This window comes from Dermochelys coriacea, chromosome 20, assembly GCF_009764565.3.
Source record: "Dermochelys coriacea isolate rDerCor1 chromosome 20, rDerCor1.pri.v4, whole genome shotgun sequence".
NCBI lineage: Eukaryota > Metazoa > Chordata > Testudines > Dermochelyidae > Dermochelys > Dermochelys coriacea.
Genome location: NC_050087.2, coordinates 4,875,721 through 4,892,222, shown reverse-complemented (window position 1 = coordinate 4,892,222; position 16,502 = coordinate 4,875,721). Strand labels below are relative to the sequence as shown.

The 16,502-nt window shown below is 44.2% G+C and overlaps 1 protein-coding gene across 1 annotated transcript; it reads left to right on the top strand.

Moving 5' to 3' along the window:
* The first annotated feature begins 3,493 nt into the window (after window positions 1-3,493).
* On the top strand, window positions 3,494-11,893 carry LOC119845610 (keratin, type II cytoskeletal 5-like). Its single transcript, XM_038378070.2, has 9 exons — window positions 3,494-4,225; window positions 5,411-5,625; window positions 6,688-6,748; window positions 7,204-7,299; window positions 7,787-7,951; window positions 8,172-8,297; window positions 8,900-9,120; window positions 9,645-9,679; window positions 10,475-11,893. The coding sequence occupies exons 1-9, from the start codon at window positions 3,692-3,694 to the stop codon at window positions 10,720-10,722; spliced, it is 1,701 nt and encodes a 566-aa protein (XP_038233998.1). The 5' UTR covers window positions 3,494-3,691; the 3' UTR covers window positions 10,723-11,893.
* The last annotated feature ends 4,609 nt before the right edge of the window (window positions 11,894-16,502 follow it).

Here is a 16,502-nt window from a genome sequence, read left to right as displayed (position 1 = left end):
GATCATTCTGCCTGTGTAAACAGATTTGGCATGAATCATATACTTCTTGAATTAGCTGGAATGCACATACTGTCTAAAAACACTCCCCCCCTCCCCCTCTGCTCCATGAATGTCAGCATGAACAAAACCCAGATTAATTATTTTTTCAATTTACCAGCTGAATCCACTGTGAATCCAAAAGCAAAGCAGGTGGCTTGCAGAAAGAGGAGCCTGGAGCAAAAAGCGGAGAAAGATGTTTTCCATTGCTAAACCCCCTTATCATGGGCACTGAAAATCTAGATTAAAAGAGCCAAAGAGAACTGGTAACAATTGACTACACCCAAGTATAAAAAATCAGCAGGTTGCATTCTAGGAGCTGCCATAAATAATGTTGCAAACCGATTTCAGTTCCAACCCCCTTGTCTTCACAAAGCATTCACCGCCTTCCAAAAGAGCCCCTTTTTCGCTTTCTGCTGCATGGTGATGCCCCACCTACATCCCAGAAAATGCGAATTAAAAGTCTTCAGTTGTTTTTTGAGATTAAAAATATCCCTTTTAGGCAAAACTACAGCAAAACTGGCTGCAGTTTGAATGGCAAAATTAGGAAAGGTGTTTGTCCTAATTAAGGACTAGTGTCTTTGATTGATTGGGTGGCGGAGTAATGGTTTTAATTTAACAGGGATATGACTAGTTGAAAATGACCTATTAAACACACTCAGTAGACAATTTCCTTAATTTTACAGGTATGGCAATGCAATACAGGTGCACTTAACACATAGGCATAGCTCGTTATGGCCCAACCCTGTAAAACGCTGAGCAGCCACAACTCCCATTAATGTCAATGGAAGATGAAGGTGCTTAGTCAACGCCATGCAAGTTCAAACATCAGGGGTGACCAACCTGTGGCTCTGGAGCCACATGCGGCTCTTCAGAAGTTAATATGCGGCTCCTTGTCTAGGCCCCGACTCCGGGGCTGAAGCTGCAGGCGCCAACTTTCCAAAGTGCCGGGGGGTGCTCACTGCTCAACCCCTGGCCCTGCCCCCACTACACCCCTTCCCACCCCCTCCCCTGAGCTTGCCATGCCCTCGCTTCTCCCCCATCCCCGCCAGAGCCTCCTGCACACCAGGAAACAGCTGATCGGGAGGGAGTGGGAGGAGCTGATCGGCAGGGCTGCTGGTGGGCGGGAGGTGCTGGGAGCCGGGGGGCGGGGGCGGGGAGCTGATGGGGGGCTGCTGACATATTACTGTGGCTCTTTGGCAAGGCACACTGATAAATTCTGGCTTCTTCTCAGGCTCAGGTTGGCCACCCCGATCTATGTGTGTAGCACCTGGTTTAAAGAGTTTACAAATTCTTTTGGAAAACCCATCAGAGTTTATATGCTGTGCAATGAGAATAGCAGCAGATAAGAGAGTTTTTTGAGTTCCACAGAGCCAGCAGAGTGTCAGAGCAGCATCAATTGCCAGGCAAGTTTCTCCTTCTTTGCTCCTGCTAAAGAAACGAAGACTGAACTATTTCAAAGCAAGCTAGAGGACATGTGCACCCGGTTTCCATTGATTTTAATGACAGCTGTGGAAAATCTCAGCCTAAATACACACAAAATATCCTAAATGGAGTAACCAAGCTGCGAGATCAAAATGCAGTGTAGTTGTAGCCGTATGGGTCCCAGGATATTAGCAAGGCAAGGTGGGTGAGGTAATACATTACCTCACCTGCCTTGTCACTTAAAACTCAGGGCATTCAAGGCTATTTCAGCAATGTTATCTCAACCATTCTCCACTTATGTGCCCAGATGGGCAGCTAGTGCAAATCACCGTAGCTCCATTGGCTTCAGGGAAGCTACGCCAATTTTCCCCTGAAGTTGTGACTCACTGATTTCAGTGGTGCTACACTGATTTACACCAGTTGAGGGGTGTGGCCCATTGATGCCAGTGGTGCAACACCAGTTTATGTCAGCTGGGGTTCTGGCATGTGTAGTATTTCATTAATTTATTTTTTGCACATCAGAGAAATAATATAATGCAGTGGCTCGCAACCTGGGACGGGGGGGGGGGATGGCGAACACTTCCGATGAAGTGAGCTGTAGCTCACGAAAGCTTATGCTCTAATAAATTTGTTAGTCTCTAAGGTGCCACGGGTACTCCTTTTCTACTTGTGTCAAAGGTTGGGACCATCCTACTATTCTCATACTCCTAAAAGGGAGAGAGCTCCTGGTTCAATCTTTGCTATATGGGAGGAAGTTCTTGTACTGTGTCTCCATGGAAAAGATTGAGACGTAGAACCCCTTAGTGTATTATTTCTCTTTGTTTTAAACGAATATTATAAAATACACTGTAAGCTGGGTTACCATTGCTGGAGTGGCATTACCTTCTGGAATTCCCTGACTTCTTTTCAGTTGTTTGATTTAGCACCCTGAACATTGCACCAATGTTATCTACCTGCTGGTAGGTCTGGGGGTTTTCAATCCCATACAGTTTTCCTAGATTTTGAAACATTTTCTCTTCCCAAATCGAAACAAAAAAGCCAAAGTCCCAACAATTTTTGGGAACTGGGGAGGGGGTGGGGAATCCGTTCAGGTCCATTGAGACATTTCATTTGAAAATTTTGAATCTTTTTGTTTTGAGTTTTGACATTTTGTTCTCCTTTTTTTTTTTTGAGTAGAATTTAAATGAAATTTGAAAGGAAACCTCCCCTCCATCCCCACCCCCAAAAACATTTATTTTCCAAACTGTCCAAAAGGGCCATTTCCACACGTTGAAACTTTTTTTTAAAAAGCCATTATTATAGTTTTGAAAAGTCAGCAATTTTGGGACACAAACCCTTTCAGTGACAAATTCTCCACCAGCACTACCTGCCACGTCCACCCTTCCACCATATGCCTCGGTTTGTATGGTTTTCATCTATGGACACATTTTCAAAAGAGCTCAGCATTATGAGTGCTCAGCCTTTTTAGAAATCTGGCTTTTATTTAGGCTGTCCATGGGAATGAGCTCATTTGAAAATCTAGTTCCATGGTGCCAAGCACCGGGGTAATATGTAAGTCTCGTGTAAAATGACAGGGTTAAAAAATCTAGAACAGAATGTTTTATTCTCTCTCTCTCTCTCTCTGCTGCAGTGAATGGAGGAAATCCATTTTGCATATGGAACATATTGTTTATCTTATAAATAAATTTAAATCTTATAAATTTATCTTATAAAATGCTAGCTTTGTGCCTTGAATAATAGAGGTGAAAACATCTTGCTTTTAAGGTAGAGACAGGAGTGCAGGGTCTAGGCTTGGAAATGGCAAAGCATAAGGACTGAACAAGCAGTATTAGAGCAAGGCATGTCAGCAGTTTGTTCTCTGGGCCCCAAATGACTAGCACATGCCTTGAACTCTTTGACACTGCCTTTCTTGTTGCCTACACAGAGGCCAAAAGGCGACAGTTATTTCCAAACAACAGGAATGTTGCTCAGAAATGCAACTATTCCATTGCACGGGGCGTGTCAGTGGAGTGACCTCACTGTACAGAACACTGCAGGGCATACCAAACCCAATTAATCAGGAAGATCATTGCATCAGGAAGCCAATCCCAGTTCCTCAAGCACATAAAAGAGGTCGCCTCAGCCCTTGAAGAACAGAGGTTCATCCTTCTCTTCTGTGTTCTGTTCTCTTCTCCAGAAACCTCACTCCTTCCTTCCTTCCACTACTTCCATTTTATCCAGGCCAGCTATAATGTCTCGCCAATCCACTGTAAGGTTCCAGAGAGGGAAACTGGGCTTTAGTGCCTCTTCTGCCATCATCCCAAACAGCTGCCGCACCAGCTACAGCTCACATTCTGTATCCCGGGCCGGAGGCTGCGGTGCTGGCGCTGGTGCTGGAAGGGCTGTTGGTGGTGGCAATTGCTTTGGCAGCAGAAGCCTCTACAATCTTGGTGGATCTAAAAGAATCGCCATGGCTGGAAGCAGTGGTGGCTTTCTGTGTGGCACTCCAGGCCCAGTTGGTTTTGCTGGCAGCACTGGCTACGGATTCGGTTTCGGTGGTGGAGCCAGCAGTGGCTATGGGTTAGCTGGAGCTGGGTTTGGTGGTGGAAGATTTGTCCCCGGGTTCCCTGTTTACCCACCCAGCGGGATCCAAGAAGTGACTGTCAACCAGAGCCTACTAACACCTCTCAACTTGGAAGTCGACCCCACCATCCAGAGGGTGCGTAAAGAGGAGAAGGAGCAAATCAAGACCCTCAACAACCAATTTGCCTCCTTCATTGACAAGGTGAGCGATAAGATTTTGTAGATATCTTGTCCTGATTGTTCAGTGGGGAGGAAAAACAATTGCATTTCCTTATCGGCATTGTTTGTTCATCCACAAACAGAGCTAGGGGGCAAATCTGGCATAACCCCACTCTTTTGAGGCAGATCTATCAGTCCACTGCAGTTGATATCAGCATCTGGCCTGTAGAGGCTGTTACTGACTATCATCTTGTGTTGTTAATCAATGAGCTGTCAAATGGCCAATCACTGGAGCACTGCCCATTTAAGCTATCAGGAAACCAGACCTCCAGATTTGAATTTTCTTATTAAGTTGGAAAGGTAACATTGAAACAATGCAATTACATTTAGGTGGTTCTTTTAAAGTCAAGGTATTTTGAGGACTTACTTACCTGACAGCATCCTGTTCATCTCTTTGTTGATTGCATCAGATTTGCAAGAACAAGCAGAACAGGACTATAACAACAACCTTTATGTTTTTGTTGACCAATCAGCATGCATTTGTGGTCAAAGCAAATGTTAAACTGCCTTGTGGACCTTTTTTCACTCAGCCCAGTGAAGGGAAATAATAAATATTTTAGATTTATTTTCCACTTAAGGCATTAATTTTCCCCTGCCTTGTCCCACGTGTCATCATTTGCACCTATGCAAAATATGTGCAAAATGCAACTCATCTGTCCTGAGGATATAAGATTTCATAGCAATCTTGTCCTGATTGTTCAGTGGGCAGGAATATGGTATAAGGAACAGGGGAATCAGCTTCTAATTAGATTACAATATGGGCAAGATCCTTGAAGTCAAATTTGCTACACCCATTTACACCAGTTGAGGATCTGGCCCTGACTATCTTCCTTGCGACTGCCAGTCTTGCTCACTAGTTCGTAAGAGCTCAGTGAGAGCAGAGGGCACTCAGCATCTCTCAGGAAATGCTCAGTATCTTGCAGGATTGGACCCTAAACATGCATGGGAATTAACCTGGATTAGGGTTACCAGATGGCAACTGTGAAAAAACAGGACAGGGGTGGGGGGTAATAAGTGCCTATATAAGAAAAAGTGCCAAAAAAACGGGACTGTCCCTTTAAAAATGGGACATCTGGTCATCCTAATCTGGATGATCCATATTATTTTAATACTTTTATGGACTTTTATGGAACCAATTTAGCATCTTCTGGATTTTTGTGCTTTTCAGGTCCGATTCCTCGAGCAGCAAAATAGGGTGCTGGAAACCAAATGGAGCCTGCTGCAGGAACAGGGACAAAAAACCGTGAAAAACAACATTGAACCCCTCTTTGAAAATTACATCGGTAATCTCAGGAGGCAGCTGAACAACCTGATGGATGAGAGAGGAAGACTTGAAGGGGACCTGAACAACATGCAAAACGTGGTGGAAGATTTCAAGAACAAGTAAGTCCATCTCTCTAGCTGCTCCCCATCACCACAGTGTCAGGGATGCTTAAAAAAAAAGTACATCTGCACTGTAATATCAATCAGATAAGGAAGGGACAAGACTAACAAATCACCAACTGCAAGTTTACTAGAGAGATACATCTTATAATGTATGACTGATATCACTTTTCCATGGTTAAATTGACAGTTAAAAATCTCTCTACAGAGTGAAGGGACAAGAGGCCCAGGTAAAAAAGTATTTTGTGGTGGATGATGCGTTAGGTGCAGAACCTACAAAGATTTATGAATGCAATTATTGGTCTGAGTAAAATAACTCACATGCATTAGACTTTGGGAAACTGCATCCCTAAACTGTAAGGGAAGAAGCAGTGAGAAGGACTGACTGCAGGAAGAGAGAAAAAGAACAGAAGGTTTTATCTAGAGCAGTAGTTCTCAACCAGGGGTACATGTACTCCTGGGGGCAAGCAGAGGTCTTCCAGGGGTACATCAATTCATCTAAATATGTGCCTAGTTTTACACCAGGCTACATAAAAAGCACTAGCAAAGTCAGAACAAACTAAATTTTCAAACAGACAATGATTTGTTTATACCACTCTATATACTATATACTGAAATGTAAGTATAATATTTGTATTTCAATCGATTTGTTTTATAATTATATGGGAAAAATGAGAAAGTTATCAATTTTTCAGTACTAATGCGCTGGGGCTCTTTTGTGGTTTTATGTCTGATTTTTAAGCAAGTGGTTTTTAAGTGAGGTGAAACTTGGGGGTATGCAAGACAAATCAAACTCCCGAAAGGGGTACAGTAGTCTGGAAAGGTTGACAGCCACTGATCTAGAGTACTTTTCTATAGACATCAGTTTGCATGTTTTAACTGGTTTAGCGTAGACATGCAGATCATTGCCTGAGTTATCCTGAAAACTAACATTAAAATCCCGGTGACCACTGAGATTAGCACACACACAAAATGCTCTTGGGGAAGTTTATTCTATCAGGCTGCAATTATCTTGGTCAGTTACTTGCCTACACAAAGATTCCCTCTGCCCCATTCCATTAGGTATGAAGATGAAATCAACAAGCGCACAATTGCCGAGAATGACTTTGTGACACTCAAGAAGGTGAGTGGTGTTTGTATAATGCAAGCCTTATTATTGTTTGTCTTTCAGCAACACCTAGAGATCCGAGCACCATTGTGCTAGATGCTGTACAGACACAGAGAGAGAGGCAGACCTTGCCCCCAGAGAGCTTGCAATAGAGAAGACAGACAAAGGGTGGGAGAAAGGGAGGATTATTAACCCTATTGAACTTCAGCACAGTCAGATCTAGGGGACTTGCCTACCATTACATAGGGAATCTTTGGCACATCTGGGAACTGAGCCTAGTTCTTCAAAGCATCAGTGCAATGCTTTAACCACAAGACCTCTCAGATCAGCCATTCAGCCACAACACTATTAACAGCCATTAGAAAATCCTTTACATTTATTCTCCTCTAGAAAATGAGTTTGGAGCCAATCGTGTTGCTGGCCTGCTAATGAAAGTGCTTCGCTCATTGCAATCTGTTACTGTCTTTCAGGATGTGGACAGTGCCTACATGAACAAGGTGGAGCTGGATGCCAACGTGAACTCCCTGACTGATGAGATCAATTTCCTGAGAGCCCTGTACGAAATGGTAAGTGCTAGCCACCCGAGGTCTCTTTCAGCGGGTTTCAAATTAGTTTTCCCAGTGATATGCAAAATTCTGAAGCTTTTTTTTTTTTGCAATGACACAGTCTGTCTTGAGTTTCAGAGTAGCAGCCGTGTTAGTCTGTATTCGCAAAAAGAAAAGGAGCTCTTGTGGCACCTTAGAGACTAACAAATTTATTAGAGCATAAGCTTTCGTGAGCTACAGCTCACTTCATCGGATGCATTTGGCCAAATGCATCCGATGAAGTGAGCTGTAGCTCACGAAAGCTTATGCTCTAATAAATTTGTTAGTCTCTAAGGTGCCACAAGTACTCCTAGTCTGTCTTGACTGTTCCTGACAGTTGTTTGAGTGACAGCCCCTTACCGTAGGCTGGAGCCTCTGCTTATGGTACACAGTGAAAAGTTCAGTTGTCTACCCATGAGGAAAAGTCTCTTTGACTCACAGTTAACCCGAATATTGGCATGAATTGCAGGAACTGGCTCAGATGCAGCAGCAGGTCTCCAACACCTCCGTCATTCTGTCTATGGACAACAACCGAGACCTGGACCTGGACAGCATCATTGCTGAAGTCAAAGCGCAGTACGAGGAGATTGCTAACAGGAGCCGAGCTGAGGCTGAATCTTGGTACCAAACTAAGGTGAGTCACCATAAAACAACAGAGGGTTGGGTTCCAATTAGCTGCACATTCGGCTGTCTATCACTATTATTGTTCTTCTTGATTTGTGTCGCTGAGCATTCAGAGGTACCAATCAGGGGTGAAGTGGTGACCGATTGTGCACACACGTAATAACATGCAACACCTGCCCCCAAAGAGCATGGACTTTAACATGATTTGTGTGTCCCTTTGTATATGGCAGTATGAAGAGCTGCAGGTTACTGCTGGCAGACACGGGGATGACCTCCGCAACACCAAGCATGAAATCTCAGAGCTGAACCGAGTCATTCAGAGACTGAGGAATGAAACTGATAATGTGAAAAGACAGGTAGGGCACTGCGGAAAACACAGGAGGGTATTTTGTGTGCGGGTGCTTCATTATGGCAGTACCAAGCCTTAGGCCAACCTAACTCCTAAGATGGATGCAAATGCAACCCCACTGATTTCTGCTGTACCAAGACTGAATTTGGCCCCTTTGGTCTCAAAGTAAAAATGTCACTAGGATTTGACCAGACTTTTCTGCTCATAAATAAAATGAATCAATAATATAGGGCCAGAACCTCAGTGTCAATGAAGTCGATGCACTTTATATCAGCTGGCAATCTGGACTTCAAAGAGTTAAGCTGCATGATACTATCCCTAATGTTTCCCCTGGAAATGATTGCAAACATGTTAGATTGAAACACAGAGAGCCAAATTTTCAGTGGTGTCAATCAGCCACGTTCTGCTAAAGTTAATGGAGCTAGGAAGATTTACACCAGTTGATGATCTGTCCCAAACTGTAGAAAAGTTGATGGGAAGAGATGAGATGCTCCTAAATTATTCCGGCTTGATCTGCACCCAGGCTGGATCAGGCAATTGCATGCTAGGAAGGCAGAACAGTTTGATGTTTCCTATGGAAGTTTAAATCGCTGTTCTTCTCTACCGTAGTGCGCCAACCTGCAAGCGGCCGTTGCTGAGGCCGAGGAGCGTGGCGAACTGGCCCTCAAGGATGCCAAGGGCAAACTGGCTGAGCTGGAGGATGCCCTGCAGAAGGCCAAGGGAGATTTGGCACATCAGCTGCGGGAGTACCAGGAGCTGATGAACGTCAAGCTGGCCCTGGATATTGAGATTGCCACCTACAGGAAGCTGCTGGAAGGAGAGGAGAGCAGGTGGGTGAAATGCAGCACATTCATGTCCGGATTTTAACAGTTGCTGAGCGCCCAATTGTCCAACTGAGGTCAATGGGAACTCCAGGTGCTCAGCATTTCTGAAAACTCCCCCCGCAGCAACTTCTCTTTATGCTGGAATCAATTTAAATGTTAACGAAAAACTTGGTCAAAAAGTTTTGAAATCTGGATGAAATATATTTGCGGGTTTTTTTTGGAATATTTTATGAAATTATTTTTCTGTTTGTCAGCCAGTGTGTACAGAGGTTTTGATTTTTTTGAAATGTTAAAAAAAATTTTAAAAAACCTTGAAGGCTGGTCAAAAGGCTTCTGTCAAAACTTTTTATTTAGTTGGAAAATTGTGGGGGTTGGCTAACTGAAAATTTTCCTGGAAAGTGTCTGCTTTCCGCACAAAAATTCATCTACTTGAGGAAAAATTTCATGGATATTTTTCTGCTTTTTTCAACCAGATCTTGTCAATGGACATCACTTTAATTCTTACTTTCCTCTCTTCTCTTCCCCAACAGGCTGTGTGGAGAAGGTGTTGGTGCAATGAATATCTGTAAGTCACTTGAATGCATATATTGTACAAACTTCCTTGCTTTAGTCTCTGTAACAGTGCCAGACTCACCCAGCGGCACCTCCTGCTGGTCCCTCAGGCAATTAGTTCTCCAGCCATTGGAGCGCCCTGTGCTAGTCGCCATCCCGCTCGCCCCCATGTCCCTCCCAGACCCCGGTGCCCTTTTACCTGGGGTGTTGCCCCTTTGCAATACCGCCACATGCTTCCTGGGTCTTCCCTCCCTGGGGAACCCCCACCCTCTATCCCCACCTTGCCTCAGCCTATGGGCTACTTCCAGTCACCATCTAGCCCCCTTTCACTGGGGCCAACTGCAGTCTGTACAAGCCAGTCATCACAGGGAAGGGAGGTTTGGACCTGCTGCCTTTCTCTGCAACCCAGTACCTCTGTGGGGCCTTGAACAAGGCCCTGCAGCCTGGGGAGTTGCTGGTCTGGAGCTCCACAGCCCCTCTGGCCTTTCCCCAGCCCTGCATCACTCTAGGTACCTTTAGGCTTCCCCGGCAGCTAGGCCCATCTCCCTCCTCAGCTAGAGGGAGACTGCCTGAGCACCTGGTTCACAGCCCCTTTATACAGGCCAGCTGTGGCCTGATTGGGGCGTGGCCCAGCTGTAGCTGCCTCCCCAATCAGCCAGCTTATTAGCTCTCAGTCCCAGCCCTCCCCAAGGGTTGTCTTTTGACCCTTTCAGGGCTGGAGCGGGTGACCACCCCGTGACCGTCTCCATTTGCCACTCGGTGGCCACCATTCCGTGAGATCTAAACATACGGTGCTTTCTTTTTGCAGCTGTGGTCACCTCAAGTGTTGGAGGTGGGTATGGAAACAGAAGTGGTCTCGGCATTGGAGGTGGAAGCGGTGTCTGCATTGGAGATGGAAGCGGTCTCGGCATGGGAGGTGGGCTCAGTGTTGGAGGAAGCAGCTTCAGCTCTGGAAGTGGAAGAGGCATCGGCGGGTTGAGCCTTGGAGGCGGAAGCAGCTCTAGCGTGAAATTCGTCTCAACTACCTCTTCCACCAAAAGAAGCTACAAAAGCTAAAGCTCAGAATTCAAAGTCCTCACTCCGCGAATGAAATATCTCCATGGTTTCCTGATGCCTACACATTTCTGACCTACGAATGGGGCCACCATAATGAATAAGGGCAACGTTTTCTAACCTTCACTTTAGAAACCAACCTTAAAAAATGTTGGCCTATATCTAAATTTTCCAGACATTGCCTTGAATCAGTTCTTTTTTCAATCTTGCTATCTATTATCTCTCACTTAGAAACCTATAATCTCTATCCAACAAGAAGAGAAAGTACATATTTCTCCAAACAGCAGGACGTGTGTGCTTTCCTCAAAAACTTTGAATTTTTGAAAGCTGAAAAGATGATGTTTTTGACAAACCCAAACATTTCTGTTAATTTTCACCCAAAAGTTTTGAGCCAAACATGCCAAAATCTCCCCCAAAAATGCGGAAAATTTGGTTTTCCTTCAAAAACGTTCAGTTTAGGGGCTACCTTTTTTCAAGTGAAATATTGAATTTTTCTGGATAAAAAGGTTTCCCCATTTTCTGAACATCTCTGGTGATTACATAGCCTCGACAAGTCCTAGTGCAACTAATAAAACCACCTTCCCTTTCCCATGTATTTTTCTTTTTCCCCATACCAAGGAGTAGCTCATGGATTTGGATATTTTTTATGCCAAAGCTCAGTTGTGTAAAATTTAGAATGGCAAGAGAACCGTTATGTTAAGCACTTTCTGAATAATGTTAGAACCAGGCACCTGATTATTATTTCTTGTCCAGATCTAATGTACATTTCAAAATGAGGTCTCTGAGTCCATTACAGCACACAATGGACATGGCTCTTTCTCTCCATAGCTTGGACACCTATTTATGTTACCCAGGTTATTTCATTATTCAGTTGTACAAACGGTTCCTTGTCTAGAAATTTACAACACAATATGCTTTAGCTCATCCAAATTGTATTGAGTTCTGTGTGCAATGGGTATTCCCAACTTGTTCGGCATTTGCCACATTTGTATCTCACATTGCACATAATTCCCACTGTTTTATTTCCAATGGACTTTGAATTGAAAGTTATCTGGCCTTATGTTGTATATAAAACGTGTCGCACTATTGTTTGTTCTTTGGGCTCAGGAGCTCGTATTGTTGGAAACTTCTCGTCACTTTCCAGTGTTTGTCTAATAAAATGCATATGTAATTTAGTCTGCTGTCCAGACCTTTAATTAATGTTTAAGGCAGGGGTGGCCAACCTGAGCCAGAATTTACCAATGTACATTACCAAAGAGCCATAGTAATACATCAGCAGCCCCCCATCAGCTCCATCCCCCCGTTCCCAGCACCTCCCACCCACCGGCAGCCCAGCCGATCAGTGCCCCTGTCCCGCGCCTCCTGATCAGCTGGTTCGTGGCATGCAGGCGGCTCTGGGAGGGAGGGGGAGGGGCGAGGGCATAGCAGACTCAGGGGAGGGGGTGGGAAGGAATGTAGTGGGGGCAGGGCCAGGGGTTGAGCAGTGAGCACCCCCCAGCACATTGGAAAGCTGGCGCCTGCCGCTCCAGCCCCGGAGTCGGGGCCTAGACAAGGAGCCGCATATTAACTTCTGAAGAGCCGCATGTGGCTCTGGAGCCTTAGGTTGGCCACCCCTGGTTTAAGGGAAATGGACACACATTTATAAGGCAGTTTGCTGAGAGGCATATGCATCAGGGCCAAATTTTGCTCTCCAGTTACACTCTGTGAAATTCCATTGATGCCAATGTTTTGTGTAGCAACAAAGTAGTCCCCTTTTAATTACTTTGGGAGCTCTCTAGTGGCACTCACTGTGTTCTGTGGTTTTGAAGCCACCTGAAGCAGCTTAACAAAGGACATTCCCCCCCCACACACACACACAACTGCAGTGGAGCAGCATGAATGTAATGGAGGGTGATTTCGTTCAAACCGTTGGGTGTGCGAAAAACTAAGAATTGGACAGGAAAAAGAACTTTGAGTTCCTTTGGTGGGATTTGAGGGGGGATTTGATAGCTGCTTTCAACTACCTGAAAGGGGGTTTCAAAGAGGATGGCTCTAGACTGTTCTCAATGGTAGCAGATGACAGAACGAGGAGTAATGGTCTCAAGTTGCAATGGGGGAGGTTTAGATTGGATATTAGGAAAAACTTTTTCACTAAGAAGGTGGTGAAACACTGGAATGCGTTACCTAGGGAGGTGGTAGAATCTCCTTCCTTAGAGGTTTTTAAGGTCAGGCTTGACAAAGCCCTGGCTAGGATGATTTAACTGGGACTTGGTCCTGCTTTGAGCAGGGGGTTGGACTAGATGACCTTCTGGGGTCCCTTCCAACCCTGATATTCTATGATTCTATGATTCTATGGTGTGAAAGTGAGTTCCCAGCCCTGGAGGGCTTTGTTTGGTTTAGGTAAGATACAAATTTCTTTCAGCACTGGAGCTATATTGAGTGATCTCCCAATCCGTCCAGATGTTAGGTAAAATCTTGACCTCATTGAAGTCAAGGGAATTTTGCTACTGACTTCAATTTGTTCAGGATTCCTCTCATTGGGTATTAAGTAGTTTGAAGCTGAAAGGCTTGATTTGCCAGGGAAGGGCGAGGTGTCAGGGTGGTAAAGATATTTAATCTTTCTCTTCATTTCAGCTTCTGCCAATGGAGCTTCCCTCCCAATTGGTTCTCACAGGTCTGAAAAAACTTAAGGCCAGATTTTCAAATAACCAACTGTTTTCCTGAGAAATTTCAACTCAGCATGTCCACGCTCCAGTCCAGTTTCATGTTTTGGGGTTTTTTTTGTTTTTTTTTTTTTAGTGAATCAGATTCAAAATGTTTGCTCTCTAGTGTTTTGTAACTTTGGGTGAAGAATCAGGGTGAAGAATTTGGGTGAAGAATCAGAGCTTCCTGCTCTATTGATTTACATTCACCCTGGTGCAAAGGCCCAGCAAAAAGCCCACGTGCAATTTAAATCCCCTTCATAATAGGTCTCGTGCTCTTCCTCTGTCAACAAGAATGGTCAAACAAAGAGAATTACCATCCCGCGGGAAATTCTGGCATTTCCACATTTGTTTTCATGCCCCAATAGTCCAAATGTATGAACTTTTCATGGAACTAAAAGTTCTGAAAACGTTTCAATTCAAAAACGTTTCCATTCAACATTTTCAATAAAAACATTTCGTTTCCAGTCAGGTCAACATTAATCTCTGTGCCACTGAAGCCACTATGGTGCCTCATGGGAGTTGTGATTCCAAACCACTCATGCCCCCTTTCTCCTATATGGGCTCTGCTCGCTGGCCAGACTATATCTCTCATGAGGGACTACAGTCTTTCCCTGATGCTGAGCCATTTTGAAATTTTTTGACCAACCCATATTCTACCCTCTGTGAGCCTGAATCCCTCCTCTTTGTTTGAGGAGAAGAGTAAGAAGAAGAGTTTCCAACAGACATTTCCCTCTCCCATGGGTTTTTCCACAGGGAGAGACATGATCTAGCCCTGAGACAGAAATAAGTGTCAGCCAACACATGTTGGAAGAGCGGCTAGGGATGAATGGGAGGAACTGGCAGTGGGAAACTTACTTTATAATTTGGTGAGGGCAGAAAATGAAATGAGAAACCTACTCAGTGAGAAAACTGACTGGCAATGCAGTGCAAGAGAAAGGAGGCCCATGTGCTGTTAATTGCCAAATTCCAAAAGCTTGACTCCCTTGGGATAATTATCTCTGCTTTTATTCATTATTTTTAAAAGATGGGAAAAGGGACCTCATGTCAAAAATAGCTATCTTAGTCATATAATAATAACAACACCTAGTCCTTATGCAGTGCTTTTTCATCAATAGACTGCAAAGCACTATGCAAAGGAGGTCAGGATCACCATCCCTGGTTTTCAGATGGGGAAACTGAGGCACAGAAAGGCAGATAGTTGCCAAAAAGTCACACAGTGGGCCAGAAATAGAATGGAGGTCCCCTGAGACCCTGTCCAGGGTGCTATCTACCAGGCCACATTGCAAAGACAAGGTAGTATACTTCTGGAGCTAAATTTATATCTCTGCTTTTAAAGTACATTTTGGCCAGAAAACTTTATCTGTATATGGAGATGACCTAGCCGTACGTAGAAATAATGCAGCTTAGTTTCTTACAGATTTTTTGAATTTTTCAACCACTGCATTTTTGAACAATTTGCAAATAGAGAAATAGGAATCCTTTTGGCAAATCAAATAATACAAACAGCTCTGTTGTGTCTAATGTGACTAATCATATTCCCACAACAAGGCAGCCCACTTAGGCAATGGAATTTTCATTCCAAGGCATCGAATGTCGATGACCAACATTCAGGATTAACGTCACTGAGCCAAGTAAACTTACATCATTGATTTAAAGATTCTGATGGAGATTTTACAAGAGGATTTGAGGGGTTCAGTTCCCATTTAAACTAGTGGGAACCAGTCACCAACATCCCTTAGATGTTTGGAATAGAAGAGGCTGATATTTTCAATCAGCTGGAGAAAGATGTCAAGCCTAGATGTCAGCCTAGATTATCATGGAATCATAACATCATAGGACTGGAAGGGACCTCGAGAGGTTATCTAGTTCAGTCCCCTGCACTCAAGGTAGGACTAAATATTATCTAGACCATCCCTGACAGGTGTTTGTCTAATCTGCTCTTAAAAATCCCCAGTGATGGAGATTCCACAACTTCCCTAGGTAATTTATTCCAGTGCTTAACCACCCTGACAGGAAGTTTTTCCTAATGTCCAACCTAAACCGCCCTTGCTGCAATTTAAGCCCATTGCTTTTTGTCCTATCTTCAGAGGTTAAGAAGAACAATTTTTCTCCCTCCTCTTTGTAACAACCTTTTATGTACTTGAAAACTGTTATCGTGTCCCCTCTCAGTCTTCTCTTCTCCAGACTAAACAAACCCAATTTTTTCAATCTTCCCTCATAGGTCATGTTGTTGAGACCTTTCATCATTTTTGTTGCTCTTCTCTGAACTTTCTCCAATTTGCCCACATCTTTCCTGAAATGTGGCGTCCACAACTGGACACAATACTCCAGCTGAGGCCTAATCAGCGTGGAGTAGAGTGGAAGACTTACTTTTTGTATCTTGCTTACAAGACTTCTGCTAATACAGCCCAGAATGATGTTTGCTTTTTTTGCAACAGTGTTACGCTGTTAGCTTGTGATCCACTACTGCAGTTGTCCCTTTGGCCCTTAAAATCTCTGAAGCTACAAGCTGTTGAATTCACTGGTGTTGCTTCAGATTCACACCCAGGTGTAAACTGGGTCAGAATCTGAACATTATTAACAACTCGTCTTTCAAAACTTAAGAACACTATTCATCTGACCCTACTCAGGCACGACACACTTTGACTTCATGGCGGTAGCGATGCCTAAGGACTGGACAAGGACGGTGATCCCTGGAAGCAGAAGGGTGGCAAAGCAGGTCCGTTCTGAAGCAAAAAATGCTAATGGTGCTGTCTCAGCTGCTACAACTTTCCTACTTAATTCCCCTCAGCTTGGAAAATGAAAGGCTGTTTGTGCAGAGTTAAAAGCAAACCCCGAGGGACCCTTTGGAAACAAAATATTTTAAATAATCTCTGCTCTGAAAAGTACAGGTTGGAAAATTCTGGTCATCTTATGAGTTTATAGGTTGCCAGGATATTATGTTCCAGGTCAGCCCAGTGATTAGCGGGTTGTGAAAGATGGGCCACTGCCAGGCTTACCAAATCGATTAATTCAGCCAAATGATCTGAGATCTTCTGTGACCAAGCCCAGCTCTTCAAACAGATAAAAAGGGGGAACACTCCAGACCCGAGCACAGAA

What these genes read in the sequence shown, in the direction of transcription:
- LOC119845610 (XM_038378070.2), top strand. Translation starts at nt 3,692, where the DNA reads ATGTCTCGCCAATCCACTGTAAGGTTCCAGAGAGGGAAACTGGGCTTT. An exon ending in ACTTTGTGACACTCAAGAAG is followed by an intron (nt 6,749 to 7,203) that starts GTGAGTGGTGTT and finishes ACTGTCTTTCAG; the next exon opens with GATGTGGACAGTGCCTACAT. An exon ending in AATCTTGGTACCAAACTAAG is followed by an intron (nt 7,952 to 8,171) that starts GTGAGTCACCAT and finishes TGTATATGGCAG; the next exon opens with TATGAAGAGCTGCAGGTTAC.